The 15,512-nt window shown below is 41.9% G+C and overlaps 3 protein-coding genes across 5 annotated transcripts; all 3 read right to left on the reverse strand.

The window, feature by feature from the left end:
- Positions 1-1,244: 1,244 nt before the first annotated feature.
- Positions 1,245-6,018, reverse strand: LOC135330927 (uncharacterized). The gene has a single exon (XM_064525908.1). It carries the CDS (start codon positions 2,548-2,550, stop codon positions 1,393-1,395), a length of 1,158 nt encoding a protein of 385 aa, XP_064381978.1. The 5' UTR covers positions 2,551-6,018; the 3' UTR covers positions 1,245-1,392.
- A 145-nt stretch (positions 6,019-6,163) lies between these two features.
- On the reverse strand, positions 6,164-9,182 carry LOC135330931 (ribonuclease P protein subunit p30-like). 3 transcript variants are annotated; one of them, XM_064525915.1, is made up of 12 exons: positions 8,949-9,181; positions 8,834-8,889; positions 8,708-8,767; positions 8,539-8,610; positions 8,424-8,489; positions 8,272-8,361; positions 8,173-8,224; positions 8,050-8,114; positions 7,962-7,991; positions 7,833-7,870; positions 6,765-6,844; positions 6,164-6,636 (listed from the first exon to the last, which is right to left on the reverse strand). In XM_064525915.1, exons 1-12 carry the CDS (start codon positions 9,046-9,048, stop codon positions 6,275-6,277), a joined length of 1,071 nt encoding a protein of 356 aa, XP_064381985.1. In that variant the 5' UTR covers positions 9,049-9,181; the 3' UTR covers positions 6,164-6,274. The 3 variants fall into 3 exon arrangements, with proteins under 3 accessions (XP_064381985.1, XP_064381986.1, XP_064381987.1); XM_064525916.1 differs by having other exon boundaries at positions 8,834-8,905; positions 8,949-9,158; XM_064525917.1 differs by lacking the exons at positions 6,164-6,636; positions 6,765-6,844 and adding an exon at positions 6,851-7,310 and having other exon boundaries at positions 8,949-9,182.
- Positions 9,183-9,259: 77 nt separating this feature from the next.
- Positions 9,260-15,493, reverse strand: LOC135330882 (SH3 and PX domain-containing protein 2A-like). Its single transcript, XM_064525833.1, has 11 exons — positions 15,320-15,493; positions 14,718-14,798; positions 14,338-14,413; positions 13,932-14,008; positions 13,780-13,871; positions 13,381-13,547; positions 12,761-12,874; positions 12,310-12,427; positions 11,615-12,087; positions 11,516-11,550; positions 9,260-11,368 (listed from the first exon to the last, which is right to left on the reverse strand). Exons 1-11 carry the CDS (start codon positions 15,389-15,391, stop codon positions 9,347-9,349), a joined length of 3,327 nt encoding a protein of 1,108 aa, XP_064381903.1. The 5' UTR covers positions 15,392-15,493; the 3' UTR covers positions 9,260-9,346.
- Between the last annotated feature and the right edge of the window lie 19 nt (positions 15,494-15,512).

A 15,512-nucleotide genomic window follows, 5' to 3' on the forward strand; every position in this document is an offset into this window, starting at 1 on the left:
GTTTGCATTCTTGTGGGAGCGTGACATTCTTCACGCACTGCATGGGACAACACAGCAGCTTGCCAGTCCTCAGAGCGCAGTGAAGGGAGTGGTTTCCAGTCTAGGAAATAACCTTCCAGAACAGACAGCCACAATTGTGAAAACCTATAGCTATAGCTTGTCTCTACAGCCTTTTCAAAGCTTGTATGAGCTAGAGAAGCAGTTAGCAAAGCTCCGAGATTCATTTGCAGCAGGAATTGGCTCTCTCAATTTTATGGCGGGCTTCATTTATGCAAGTACGCCAGGGACGTACTTCTACATGGAAAATGTTAACTTTTTCGCTGGTTGAAACTTATATCATAAAACTTGTATGTGGTTGGCAATCGAAACCTCTCAACGAAGAACACCTCTCTATATATAGCAGCCAAAAGGCTGTTCTCCAATGCATGCCCGTATAATTATGATCTCACTATTACAAATGTACCTCTGCGATTAAGAATGCTATTAATAGTTTGGGATGATATCAGATAATGTTCACAAATTTGCTCACTTCAACAACCCAGCGTATTTATTGGGCTTACACTGATGCATGAAGTACAAACCAGCCATACATACATTATTGTTAGGGTCGACTGACTGCTCGCTTATCCTATAACTTTAGAATAAGTTATTATATGTTAATGCCAAGCAAGATATTGCACAAGAGGGCAGATACGTGTTCTTTTGTATATAGGACCTCTATACTTCTCAACCAAGATTAAGTGTGCCAAGGATGGACTCGAGGTTAACGTGGTACGCCTCGTGCATTACGTAACAGAGAATCCATCCAAGTGCACCAGCATTAAAATACGAAATTTTGGCTAGGTGTGTTCTAGTGCTATCACGTGATCTCTAGCCTCTTGCACAGCCTGACGTTTGTACAGTGTGACCTGCTAAACATTAACCACCTGGCTACATTTCACTTGTACTTTTATAAAGCATGGTCACCTTAGATAAGCTGATTGGCTGAAGATCATGTGACAGCACTAATTAGCTATAGGATTCTGGGAGGCTATTATTTGCCTCAAGCAGCATTGAAGTTACCACAACTATTTTTGTCCTTCTCTCATGCAAAGTAACCCCAAACATTTTTCTGGGGGAGGGAGACCCCCATCAACACCTCCGCTTCGCTATGGCCGTTGGCGCTTGGACGCAATAAATCAATCCCTTATAATAATTATAGAAACCATATTATTTTCACCTGCTTGAACAAATTCCTGAAATAACTCTTGGGTGCAATACAATTATGGGTTGTTTTGGTAGTAATGAAACATGTCAAATACATATAGCATAGGAAATACTTTAATCTGCCCATAATTATACTCATTGTGCCGGCAATAAAGTCTAACAGACAAGTGCATTGTATATAGATTGCTATGATATACTCGTGGCAGACAGTTGCTTTTCCATGTACCGAATCCAAATGTCACGATGATCCTGAATTCCAAGCTTGACTGGATGCACAAAGTGTGCAATAGTTGCCATTTTCTTAATGGCTGCAACACTTCTATCGCTCCTCCATAGATAACCATACACCAATGTGGTTCTAGCAGTTCTACCAGGAGCCACAATATTCACGGCTAAGTTAGTTGCAATTTCGCAAAATAGTTCAGTTGTGTTTATAATGTGATCAAGTACATGTGTCATGTCCGTAACAAGTGCTTGAGGGATGTAAATGATGTCAGAAATAGAATGTGCCCTGAAATGGTCCGGAAAACCAGCTTTATTCACCAGCTGCTCCTTCCATTTGGCTGGTAAACTTTTGATTACAATATTCAGGTTCTTTGCTCCATAGGTCGGAGAATCCCACCAGTACCATTTGCAACCTTTGTGGCCTGGAATCTGTATTGATGAGTAGTTGCATACTGGACTTCCAACACTCCACAGTTTTGTAGTTGGTAGCTCGGCCATTTTTGTTAGGTTGATGAACATGTCGTCAGCAATGTACAGGAAACCTTTAGCCTCTTCAGAGCCACGTTGAATGCACGATCGTATGCACTTGTGCTGATACCAACCACGATGAGAGTCACAACTGATGACGTCCACAAACTCAGGCACATAGTCAGGCCTTGACCAGTTGTCTCCATTAAATATGAGGGTGATGTTTTTGAAGAATGGAAGATAGTATGATAACAGGGTTTCAGTGACCTGTTTGCCTGGGTTAACATTATTAAGATTGAAGTTTATGCAGAGGTAAATCTTGTCTGTCCAGAGAGCTGGTTTGGGGGGCAGATCAGAGATTGAGTAGCCCTTCTTGTTGAGACTTCGTTCCACAAGAGACGAATTGAAACTTCCATTTTGGTGAATTTTGTCTGTCCAGAGAGCTGGTTTGGGGGGCAGATCAGAGATTGAGTAGCCCTTCTTGTTGAGACTTCGTTCCACAAGAGACGAATTCAATCTTCTAAAACGACTTATTGCCGTATGAACGTTCTGTTGTTGTAGTAGATCATAGATACGTATATCTAGTGTGAGTACAAGTAGTTCTAACAGAGATACAGCAAAAGCTAGTAAAACTAAGCCTTTCAGCTTCATTTATGCACTGACTGTATAGAATCTCTATATAGCACGTACATAGATCCTATATAGATCTACTATCTACTTTATACTATGACCTAGTTATGACCTTAAAAAAACGTTATAATATTATCCTAGCCTAGGATAATAATCTAGCAATCAGTCATAATTTATTATTCATGTTCACAAACATGCAACCATTCACTCAATCATAACATTGATTGATAATGATAATAATAATCAACAAAGAAAACTGTTTTTGGTGTAATTGTAATGTGCTATTAGTGACTGGAGAGTGTACAGCAATTAATCGCGTCTTGTATCACACCTAGTCCAGTAATTGCACGTCGTCATTGACAGCGTGCAATTACCTGTCAAGTAATTGCACGCTGTCAATGACAACGTATTGTTTTCGAAAAACGACCGCGGCCGAAAATGTTAAAAGAGAAGTTCATCATACACGATTAGAAATGGTTACTCATCATGCAACTAGTGTTCAAGCTGGCGCTGTGCTAATGCCTCTCGCCATGATTTGCTTTCGCTCAAAAGTATAGAAGAGGAAGTATAGAAGAGGAAAAGTGTATAAAATAATCTGTCTAAAACTGACTTCAATTGTATAATTATGGTATCATTGTTGTGTTTAGTGGCTGCTTATACTAGGACCTCAAGGATCTAGGAAGCAACAAAGAAGAAGATTTTGTTTTCAATTAATTATAAGCGGAAGTGCATAATTTTACTAATTAATTTAATTATTTCATAAAGTTAGCTTATCTATATAAAGTCACTGAGAAGAAAATACTTATTTACATGCATCTATTGTTGTATTATGTGGCTTTTAATACCAGGACCTCAAGAAAGAAGAAAATTGATTCTTCCAGCCCGGATCTGTAGTTCAGTGTATATAATATCTAAGAAGAAAAGACTTGTGTACATGCATATTGTTATCTATATTGTTATATAGTAGTGTTTTGTGGCTTACCAGGCCCTCATGATTCTGCCAGGAGGATCTGGATCTGGATCTTGGATATCACACATGGGGAATGAGCGCGCATGCGCATTACATCCACAGGAATAATTAAATTTCACAAATGCTAGCTACTGCTAGCTAGCTAGCTGTTTTAACAGGTAATTTCTGAGTCTTGTAGCTAACAAAAAGCTAGCGCTTTAGTGCAAGGCTAACTCATATGTTGAATAGAAAGTTTGTGCGGACAGAAGATTCTAAAGAGACTGCAACAGCCTTCAATGTGAGTCAAACTAGCCATAACTCGAGAAAGAAGCTTTAGTTTGCTAATCCACGAATCAAAATCCAAGAGAACGTGGCTAGAAGCCTATAGAAGCTGTTAGTTTTCGTCGCATTGCAACCGTTGAGCAGTTACAGCTGGAACAGACACACAGACACACACACACACACAGACAGACACACACACATTCAGCTTTACCGTATCCCTCGTGGCTACGCCTTGAGGCATAATAAAGGATTAATAGCACTCATACTGAACAAGCACTGGTGAAGTTTTTCTTTCGTCAACTGAGGTGCAAATGCAGGCATTTGTTTAGACTGCTAGAAGGGAGTCAGGTGCCTCTTGATAAGCGCGACTCGGATCTTGGGCATCACTATAAAAGTGTGTAGGCCACTGCGTGTTGTGCAGAGAGTCTTGCCTTGTTGCTGCTAGCTTGCCCCTAATTATGTTCTACAGCTAGTATATAGACCGTACATTTAGAGAAAATGGGCGTGGGCCTAGCTCAGTTTCATCAATTTATGGTTTCACTTGCTAGCTAGAGAGCTGACTCAAATGAAGTGTCAAAGCTGTAAGATGGCAATGGATTGTTTTGGAAAATGTTAATAAAAACTGCAGAGAACTTCACACCGCGATTAGTAACTAATTAAAACGTTGCATGTAATTCTGTATACCACGTGGGCGGCTGGCTAAATCGCTCACGTGATGAAATAGCTCTAGGTGTATTCTATATCTTATATACCACCTTCTGGAGATATCAGATTCTTCAGTACTCAATTTCCTCGGGACACAAAATTAGGTCGTCCTCTTGTATCACGATCACATTTAACTCCAGTGCAGAACAACGCATAGCAACTGCCATGAAAAGAAATACACAGTGCAATAATAAAACACATAATTTGAGGAAGTATTTAGCTAGATTTAATGACAAAACTCCACATAACTGAAGCTATCTGCATGCATTGCAGAGTTAGATGAAACAGAATGCATCAATAATATTTACTACATCAAAATAACTTCAGCCCATATAGCTAGCTCACAGGAAGAGCACTCATGACAAACCAGAGCGACGGGTCCCTAGCTTTCTGGCTGGAGCGACATCGTGACTCCATCCTATATTATTGACACTCGCAGAAAACCACCAAACTATGATAGTATTGAGAACAAAAGGCCCGGAAATTGCATTATAGATCTCATGGCATGAGATCTATAATGCAATTTCCGTATGAGTCATGCGCTTGAAGTGTATATATTTGTTTATTATTTCTATGTGAACAAGACGGGTGCACAGCTCAGTCTAGCTGTCTGGGAGGCCGAGGCTAGGCTACCTTCAATGTGATAATGGAGAAAAGAGTCTAGCCTCGATTCCAGGCCGTGAAGAGAAAGGCGTGGTATACACCTTGTATATATGCGCATGTGCGAAATAATAGCTCTTACCCATATTTTTTTATTATTTTTGTTAAGATTTACTAAATAATAGTTAGACACTAGTTGATAAGATCTACATGCATGGGAAGTACATGGGGGAAGTACATGGGAAAAGTGCCTCAGAGCAGGTATACTATATGGGACTTAGTATACCTGCAAATTTACTTAGTATACCGTATAGCGGGTAAGTTTCGTGGGGTAAAAAATTCGTTCAACTCGAGAAACGGTGGTTTTCGTGAGTAAAAATAATTTAGTCTCGTGGCTGCACGGCATTCCTACGTTCCGATAAGCCACGCCTACGTTAAAATTTCGTGGAGGTCAGCCTGCCCACGAAAATAACGAATATTTTACCCCACGAAAATTACCTGCTATACGGTATCTAGTATTCTGTTGTCAAGTAATTATATTGTAGTCAAGCGGTTTGCGCATGCACACTACTGACACTAGTAGAGTTAGACACTGTTTTGGAGGTGTCTATGGGATTTAGAAGCCCAAAGGCACTGATTTAGTATCCCGAGCGTAGCGAGGGTACTAAAGTGGCTTTGGTAAATTTTACTCACGAAAACCACCGTTTCTCGAGTTGAACGAATTTTTTATCCCACGAAACTTACCCGCTATACGGTATACTAAGTCCCATAGTATACCTGCTCTGAGGCACTTTTCCCATGTATATACTTCCCATGCATGTACATGTAGATCTTATCAACTAGTGTCTAACTTGTGTTTCATGTATAACTCTCTACTCGTTTGTACTTATCCTTCACCCACTCGTTTACTAGCCATAAAGGCTGTTGCTGCAAAAATACAGTGTAGCTCTTTGGCGAGGTAACACTACCATGCTCATTCACAGGTCTCCCACCCTATCACCTGTGCTGGATGGGCATACCTAGATTTACTAACTCTTCTACTCGTTTGTACGAACTTTACCCATATTTTATTATTATTGTTTTTGTTAAGTTACTAACTTGTGTTTCATGTATAACTCTCTACTCATTAAACCATTCAGCAGACTGTGTACATATTTATACATTCAGTGTTCAGATGTTCGTTTGCTTGCTGGCAGCTCAGTTTCAGTATCAAGATAAATTCCATGCCTCTTCCTCTTTTTGCAGCCTGCTTTCATCATCCAAGAGTTCAGATGTTCGTTTGCTTGCTGGCAGCTCAGTTTCAGTATCAATTAGGTAAATTCCATGTCTCTTCCTCTTTTTGCCGGCTTTTTGCAGCCTGCTTTCAGCATCCAAGAGTTCAGATGTTCGTTTGCTTGCTGGCAGCTCGGTTTCAGTATCAATTAGGTAAATTCCATGTCTCTTCCTATTTTTGCCGGCTTTTTGCACATCCAACAGTTGCTTGGTTTCTACGGTCCCTCTGTCGGCTTTAAGATTTTGTATCGGAACACACGTGGAAGACACCACACCTTTGGCTGTCTTCTTTCTCGTAGCTGAATTGTGAACCAAAATTTATTTTGGGTTGTATCACCGTGACATCAGCTAATTATTATAAGCATTATTATAAGCATAAGCACTCCATTCCACAGCCTAGGCTAATGTTTCCATGATTCTATTGTACCTGCATGTAGTAGGGCAGCTCTGCAACTGCTGCTGATGGTTGCCTTACACAGTGGACTGGGAACACCAAACAGATTGCATCTAACAATGCAGTCAAGTATATACAGGTTGTGGAATATTTTATGGTTGTCAGACATTTGAATTCTGGTACAGCATGCATATACAATCTACGCTAATATACTTATTGTCCACTGCATCAGAATTTATGGCAGTATAAATGTCCGAGGACGAGGCCAAGGATGGTTTATGTCAGTGTTATAATTATACCGGCCAATATATAGAATGAAAAATACTTGCTTACCCCAGATAAACTAGCTATATAACAGTTTTGAAAACAAACGACAAGCTTGAGTCAAGCCGGCTGTAGCTACTAGCTAGCCAGTGCTATTATTAAAGCTTCTAGGACTATGCCACGAATGAAGCGACCTTGCCTACCTTGCTTCTAGTTCTACATATATTATACTAACTTGTCCATGTCCAAGCAGTGAGCCCCACCCTTTTCCAGCCTTCCTGGATCCATCTGTCTGCCCTAATTGTCAACAAGTGTCTACATGTATATGTTAAGATCTAGTATAGAATCAGTGCACCCTCAAAGCAAGAGAGTTTATAATTTATATGAGGAATGCGGAGTATACAGTATAGTTAAATCACCCAGTTGCTATGATATATACAAACCAGAGGGGTAACGTACAGCGGGTAATTTTCGTACGAACTCGCCCAATTGTACTTAAATACCGGGTCATTTTTGGGGAGGGGGGGGGGGGGGGCAAAATATTCGTGGTTTAGGGTTGAACAATATTTAGTCAGTTTGTGGATCTTATTTTCGTAGTTGCTGCTTGCACTGCATGCATGAAGGTAAAGGTAGGCAAGGTCGCTTCATTCGTGGGTAAAATGGTCCAGTCAACCACACGAAAACCACAAATATTTTGCCCTCCGGAAATTACTATTCCTACAGCTCAGGATAGTGACGTTGAACGTATTACGGTATAATAATTTCCGCGATGCTCTACAATACGAAGTATAAGAAATTTCCACCATACGAAAATAACTCGCTATAATTTGAAGATACAGATTAGTAACATCAGCTGGAGCCCTCAGGTCAAATGCCTGCATAGAAGAAACGCAGCACATTGCATTGTGCAATGCCAGAGAGCATTCCTTCATACTTGCATAACATTTGTATACATATATATCTCACCTTCTCTGCTTGACTCGATACTATGATCCTCTGCAAGGGAGGGCACAACATAAATGCGGTTTAATTAAAGGTATTTGTATTTTCCCACCTTCCCTTTAGCTATCTTTATCAGCTCCATAGCATTAGCCAGTGTGTTTCTTCTTGCGGTAGAATCTGAGCAATGAAACAGATTTCTAAAATTCAACAAAAACAACACTAGATAAGCATGTACCTCGAATTGCTGGGGAGTAGCATACTTCAAAACAAAGTCCTCGCTCTATTGCCTACACCATAATTGAAAAATACTGATAACACAGCAGAGCAAACTTACCTGTCCAATTTGTGCTCGTTTAAAACTGAATGGAACTCTCTCACTCAAGTCCACTGACACAATATCAACACTGAGAGTACTGCAGGCTATCTGATAATTATTGCAATGAATGTTGTCGTATAAATCTACATGTATATAGTATATTCACTAACTTGAAATGTTTTTTCGTTGGTGGGCCTCACAGCCAGTAAATCATAGCCCTCAACAGAAGGAGAAGACTATAAGTTGAGCACACAATCACTTTACTGCCACCACCTACTCACTCACCAGAGCATGTAGTAAAGAGGCATCATCCACTATCACAGTCAGTCTCCGCAAAATCTTCAGTGGACCTCTTCTCTGTATGCAAACCTTATACTAAATTGTGTGAGCTAATGCATGTAGCTGTATAGAAGCAGGTAAGTGTGTGTGTGGTGTGGTAAGTGCTATAACTCACCTTACACACGGGTATACGGTCTACATCGAGTAAACTCTCTAACAAAATTGGGGGCTTGAGCTGTAGTTTTACAAATATTTGGGGGGGAGAGCTCAGGGGATATTTTAGAACTTAGATAAAATGTACCTGGATTTTTTTAGCAAGTGTAACTTCTTGATTGAGTGCAACTGTTTCATACCCATCTGCACAGTGAATAAGCTTTTATATACCCCCTATTAAACCCTGCAGTCTTTTTTCTCACAGTCTCCAAGCATTTGCAACATATCATTGTTGGCCTTCTTCCCTTCTTGAATGACGACATTTAAGTCACAGAAAGAGTTCTTTACGTACAGATCATCCATTTCTATAGGTCTTCTACTTGCCTCTACCTCTCCTGGATCCTTCACTCAGCTAGCTCAGAGCCTTTCACTGCACTGTGATAAGTCTAGTCCACGTGGTCATTAATTTTATTCCCATATTCTTAGGGAAAACCCCAGGCTGTATACTACTGCACTGAGCACTGCAAAGGGAAACCCCTTTGCTGTATGGTAATTTTTCATGCATCCAGATACATGTAGTAATGGGGCACATCAAGCATAAAATCAAAATCAAGAAACAAACAGTATAGTACACATAATATAGTACACATATGGCATAATTCTAGATCGCCTCCAGGTGTGAAGCTGGAGCCCAACCCTCGGAATCACCATCCCTCACTAACCACCACCCAGTATCCCGTCTCTCCTTTACTTCGTACAGTCGACCCTGTACTAACTCCATGCCATTGTCCTCGTATGCAGGCACTGTGTACGCTGACGTTGCTCGAGCAAAACCATTTGTCGCTGAGCTCTTGTGTACTCTTGTTCTCGGCTTTGGTCTGGGAGTGGTAACTGTATTATTATCAGGAGTACTGTCTGATGGAGCTTGTTCATCGGAAGGTGTCTTGGTAGGAGGTGGACGTGGTCTAGAAGGAATAGTGGGTACGTTACGAGCCTCTGGTTTGTACGGGACAGGCATCTTAGGACGAGATGGTCTAGAAGGTTTAGTATCGACTGCTGGCTTCTGTTTCTCTTCAAGGAAAGACGAGGGGGCCCACCCCTGACTGCCATCAATCTCTACAAACCACCACCCGTCATCGTTTCGTTCAATTACTTCCACCCAGTCCCCTTCACTGAGCGTCAAACAGCTATCCTTTTCTCCAGTATAGTCACCAACAACAACGTATGCCTTGGTCGCCTTCTTCACTGAGGGAGCTACAAAAGGTTTAGGGGGAGGAGGTCGTTTAACACCAGCTGGACCAGATTTTGGAGGACCTGGACGTTTAGGGGGCTCCTTTGGTCTGGAAGGCGGGGCTTTAGGTCGTTGTGGGGGTCCTGGTTTCTTTGGCTTGTCGTTATCTGTTGTTTTTGGTCGCAGACGAATTTTACTCTCGAGTTCAGACAGATGGTGTGGTCCTGTGTCAGTCGACTCTTCACTGCCACCTCTACGGACATTTGGTGGTCGACTAACAGTATTCCCCCCTCTTTGGGGGTGTTTGGCAGTCTCAGATATCCTCCTTAAAGCACCAGGATTCTTTATTGTTTCAGTACCGATCTTTTTCGGTGGACCTCGATGTACGTCATAGCTGATATTTTTTCGAATGTTTGCCGGAGAGGCTGTTGGAGGGGCTGGTTTTGCAGGGCGTGTCCCAATGGATGTAGATCGAGAATTGTCCTCAGGAGCCAATAAAGAGTTCACTGATCTTGAAGTGTGCATTGTACCACTTTTAGAAGCAAGGCCCTTAGAATTCATTGACTGTAGGCTGATAGTCTTGGATACGGAGGTGTGTCGATTGGCAGCTGTCTTGGATACGGAGGTGTGTCGATTGGCAGCTGGTGGAGATTTGTGAAGAAGTGGGTCAGAAATTTGCCCTTTCGATAAACGAGCAGTTCTTGGAGACATTGTTTTACTTACTGGTTTTTTAATTTCCATATTCCTCACTACCGGTAGAGGACTTTTTAATGGCTTGACAGGAACTGGCTTCGGTTTCCAACCATTACTAGTGGTAGCAAGATGTATAGCAGGTGGAGATTTTGTTCGTCTGACAACTGGTTTTGGCTGTGTGTCTCTATCCAATGATTCAGTACTTTGTGATCGCCGTAGTGATCTCATAGTTCTGTTGCTGCTAGTACCAAGAGCAACAGTCTTAACTCGAGTGGCAGAAGTGTTGTCAGTCTTAGACAGAGTCTTTTTCTTTGGAGCTGGCGATAAAGCGGGCCTCGTTGGTTTCTCAAAAGGTTTCAGTGATTCCTTTTTTGGTAGTGGGACAATAGGGGAGTTGCGAACTGGTAAGGGAGGTGCAGGTTCATTTGAAACAGGACTTTGTATTTTGTTGGAAGTCGTTGATTCGAGATACGAAGAGGGCACCCAACCCTCGACACCGTCCATGTCTACAAACCACCATCCAGTTGCATTCTTAGTGATGACACTCACAAGGACACCAGAAGTGAAGGAAAGTCCGTCCTGCATATTAGTTGGTTTAAAGTCTCCAATGGTAAGGTAAATCTGCTCTTTTGGTTGGTCAATACATTCGTACACTGGCTGTGGTAGGTCGTATTGAGAGGAGTCGTCTACAGGGGATGTCGTGGGGGAGGTCGTAGAGGGCTTTGGTTTCAGAACAGGGGGCGGAGGCTTTTTCTTTTTCTAGTGTGTGCATGAAAGAGAATACAGTGAATTTAATTAGCGAAGACAACAATGGTCACACTGTTGTACGTACACAAATAGAGCAAATAGAGGGCTTCCATCATAACATCAATAGTATAGCTACACTGCATAGACTTCATAGCTTACCCCTGGAAAGATTCTTGGAGTAGGAGCATAGATTGCTGCAAGGGGAGACATAGCATAATTATAACGGTGCCAGTACCAACTGGGTATGGTGGTACTCACGTTCTTTATCAATGTGGTGATGTTGCACGGAGTGCCAAGTTGGGGCGAATTTCTGCACTTCAAGTTTTGGGCTGACTGGCTTTGGACTTGTCACAGCTGCCGGCTCTGGGTTCTTTGGGCTGGTCGGGCTGGTCAAGCGTGGAGCATCAAATGGTTTACTTGTAGACTCAAAAGGTTTAGGTTTGGTCGGTAACTTAGGACTTGGGACACGTGATGCTTCTGGTGGTTTCCAACTTGCTGATTCGTCAAGTTTTGGACTTGTTGGCTCGGAATTTTTCCAAGTTGAAGATTTTGGAGTTGGGACACGTGCTGACTCAGCAGGTTTCCAACTTGCTGACTTAGCACCGTTGGAGGAGATGGCATCGTTGATAGTAGACACGACTTGAGCACCTGTTGTAACCTCCGTGTTTATCACAGCTCCGTGGTAACGCTGCAGGAAAGCAGCCGGGGCAAACCCCTCTTGTCCCTGGTACCTATAGTGAGGGATGGTGAAACAATTATTGACGTGCACTTGTATGCTTGAAATAAAGACATTGTTTCTTCATTTAACTATGTCGTATACTTATAGTCTAGGGTACATGTAGCTCCATTGTTCACCTAGTGAAACTGCCACATGCATGAGTACACAGGTATAATAATTGCAGTACAATGTACGCAAATGTGAACAATGGCTACCCTGAGCACTATCGACTCACCTGACCTTCCACCATCCGTCCAGGTTCTTCTCAAAAACCTCCAACAAGACACCTTTCTCAAAGGCAATCTCATCCTCGTTTTGGGGGGAGTAAGCAGACATAGCAATGTGTACCTCCTCTGTGCATGTGTGGGGGGGGGGTGTACGTGAGCTGGGTATGTACGAGCGGAATGGTGTGCTAGGGCTTGTACATGTAATTGTGTAGGGGGTACTGTACAAATTGAAGTAGTGCATGATATGCTTGTGTGTGATCCTACTCCATTTCGATGTAATGTGAGTATAATGATAAAGGAAAGTAGAATGAAGTATCCTCACTGTATAGAGTTACTGTATAATAGCGGCTTAAGCAAAGGTAGGTATGCACTATACATTGCATAATTAAACTACAGGCCAGAATGAAACAGATGACAGAGGTATATACTAGTCAGTTCCCCCCTCACAACACAACACACCTTGCCCTGGCTCCAACAACTGAGAGCCAACCTCATCTCCCCCGTATATCGGCTCCAGGAACGTGGCTGGCACCCATCCCTCGTTGAAGTCATCCACATTCACAAACCACCACCCTGTGTACGTCATGGCTACGTTATAACACAGCAGGATTTAACAGTATAAGGTAGGGCCACAGTTATGTACACACATGTACACTGTACAACATGCATTCATTTATGATGACACAATAACTCATGACACACACAACATACACTAGTACTGTAGCTAATTAAATCATAGTGTCTCATTCCTGCATGCAGGTACTTATCTAGAGGTCATCATCATCTCCAGCTAACCTTTTCATACTCAATTGCATTACACTAATAAGGGATGCATAGCAAAAATGGAGATATTTAAGCCAAGAGTGATGGCAAACAATTTAACAGCCCCACACACTGTAACAGATCAATTACAACCACTTCTACACCCAGCATATGTTAAATACCTGACTACAAACATCCATATATATAGCCTTTCTGTACATCATAGCTACATGCAGGAAACATCAGTCAGAGAATTTCTCTCCACTTATTAATTCCTGACATGTGCAGCTCTAAGAGAGCTAGTTGAGAGTGCCTACCGTTGGCATTCTTGTCTATGACCTCAACCGTCTGCCCAGCCTCTAGTGAGCATTCGTTCTTCTTCCGTTTCTCGTAGTCGGCCATTGCCACAAACCTCTCAAGCACAAGAGGGCCACTGATCTCCTGGATAGGCTCCTCTGCTCCTTTCTTGCTAGAGGAGGACTTCCTGTGTGTGTGTGTGTGTGTGTGTGTGTGTGTGTGTGTGTGTGTGTGTGTGTGTGTGTGTGTGTGTGTGTGTGTGTGTGTGTGTGTGTGCGTGCGTGTGTGTGTGTGTGTTTGCGTGCGTGTGTGCGTGCGTGTGTGCGTGAAGAGAAAGAAACGGGTGCAATAGTTAGAGTACAAAATGTTATGTACATGTAGATTTTGTTAAGTAGATGTACAAAGTAGATGCTACTCACTCATCAGAAGGAGCAAGGTCTTCTGGACGAACATTAAAGAAATCAATGACAAACGGATCATCAGATATCGTGGGAGGCAACCGGATCAGTGACTGTGTTTGAGAGAGAAGCAATTAAACACAATGATTTGCTCTAACTACTTCAGAACTCACCCTGCAATAATCATTCAGTTTTTCTCTTCTTTTCTCTGCAACTGCTCTAGTTTGACTGCGACCCAGTAGCTTCTTGCCTGCATGAGCAGAGACAGAACATTGAACGCAGAGGAGCCTAATTTCCCTAAATGGGATACTTGTAGCGCTGGTTGTTGGTAAACATAGTAACTAGATATGTGAAAATAAAACTAGAAGTACTTACAGATCATGAGTATCTCAGTTGAACATAATTACTATTATATTATACAGTCATCGACTCATGTACATTCAGTACTGTGTGTAGATGCATTATGATACTTTAGACCCAAATAGTGAGGACTTTTGTTTGCAGGGAAACATGCAGATCTACATGTATGCAGTCACTAGGCATGTGAACAAACATTATTATAATAATGGAGACTCTGACCTGGTAAGAAAGGGATCATCCTCATGGCTGGGTCTCTGGACCCGGCCTCTTCGGGGAACCGCTCAAGAAGCTCACACTACAGAGGGGAAGAGTGGGTGTGGATCAATAATAGATCAATGAATATCTGTTTGTTGCACGTACGTAAGTACATACAGATGAAGCATTATTATAAACTTATAATAATGTTACTTCCTTTATTTTTCCTTCATTTTTCCTTCATTTTCAGTGTACATGTACACTGAAAATGAAGGAAGTAACATTTACAATCCTCGCTGTCAAGTAAGAGTTTATAAATATACACAATTCAAGTGATTGAAATTCCTTATTATAAGTATTAATAACATCTCATGCATTGTGAGAGTAAAATAAGGATAACTAACTTGGAACTCAAAGAAGTCGCTATATCGTCTGTATATGGTGGTGGTAGTGCCTTCTGACCAGCTCACCTCCAGAATGTACACCTACACGTGATGTCATATGATATCATATGCATCGTTGAAGGTTGAATCAAAAACAAAACAATTTGGGAATGTATAATAAATTATTTATTGTATATTATTATAGTGTTGGTCTATTTTAAGCTACGTGTATGTTAGTAGGTCCACTTCTGTACTAGTAGGGATCCTCGCTGAGGGTCCACAATTTTAATATCAAACATGTACTGTTTACATGATCAAACGAGAGGAGGCTTGTTGAATAAGTATGCCTAGCACCCACCTACACAATATTGTTGGAGCCCTTGAGTATTATTAGTATACACCGCCCCACCCCCCTCGCTCGTAGAGTGCATGCATGGCTGACCGACATGTACAAGCTGAGCCGGCCCTACAAGTGTACCGACACTGGCTTCATATGTAAATCATTGACAGCACACAGGCACAGGCACAAGCACAAGCATAACCTAGTGAGAGGGCTGGTTCTACGACAATTATGTTGTGTGTGTGCTCAAGCATGTCAAGGTTTACTAGTCTACATAACTCACGTAATACTTGACCGGGGACTTCCTCTTCTCCATATTAACCACCTTCACTTCTAACACTGTGTTCTTGCCCATCACTGCACCTATCGATATATATCTCTAAGCTAGCTAGCTAGCGAGCTCTAGCTCTGTTGATCAACAAGCACATTAATGAGATCTTGGACCACTCCCCCAAATTTGGGTAAAGCTACACCGA

Source organism: Halichondria panicea, chromosome 2 (assembly GCF_963675165.1).
Source record: "Halichondria panicea chromosome 2, odHalPani1.1, whole genome shotgun sequence".
In the NCBI taxonomy this organism is placed as follows: Eukaryota; Metazoa; Porifera; class Demospongiae; order Suberitida; family Halichondriidae; genus Halichondria; species Halichondria panicea.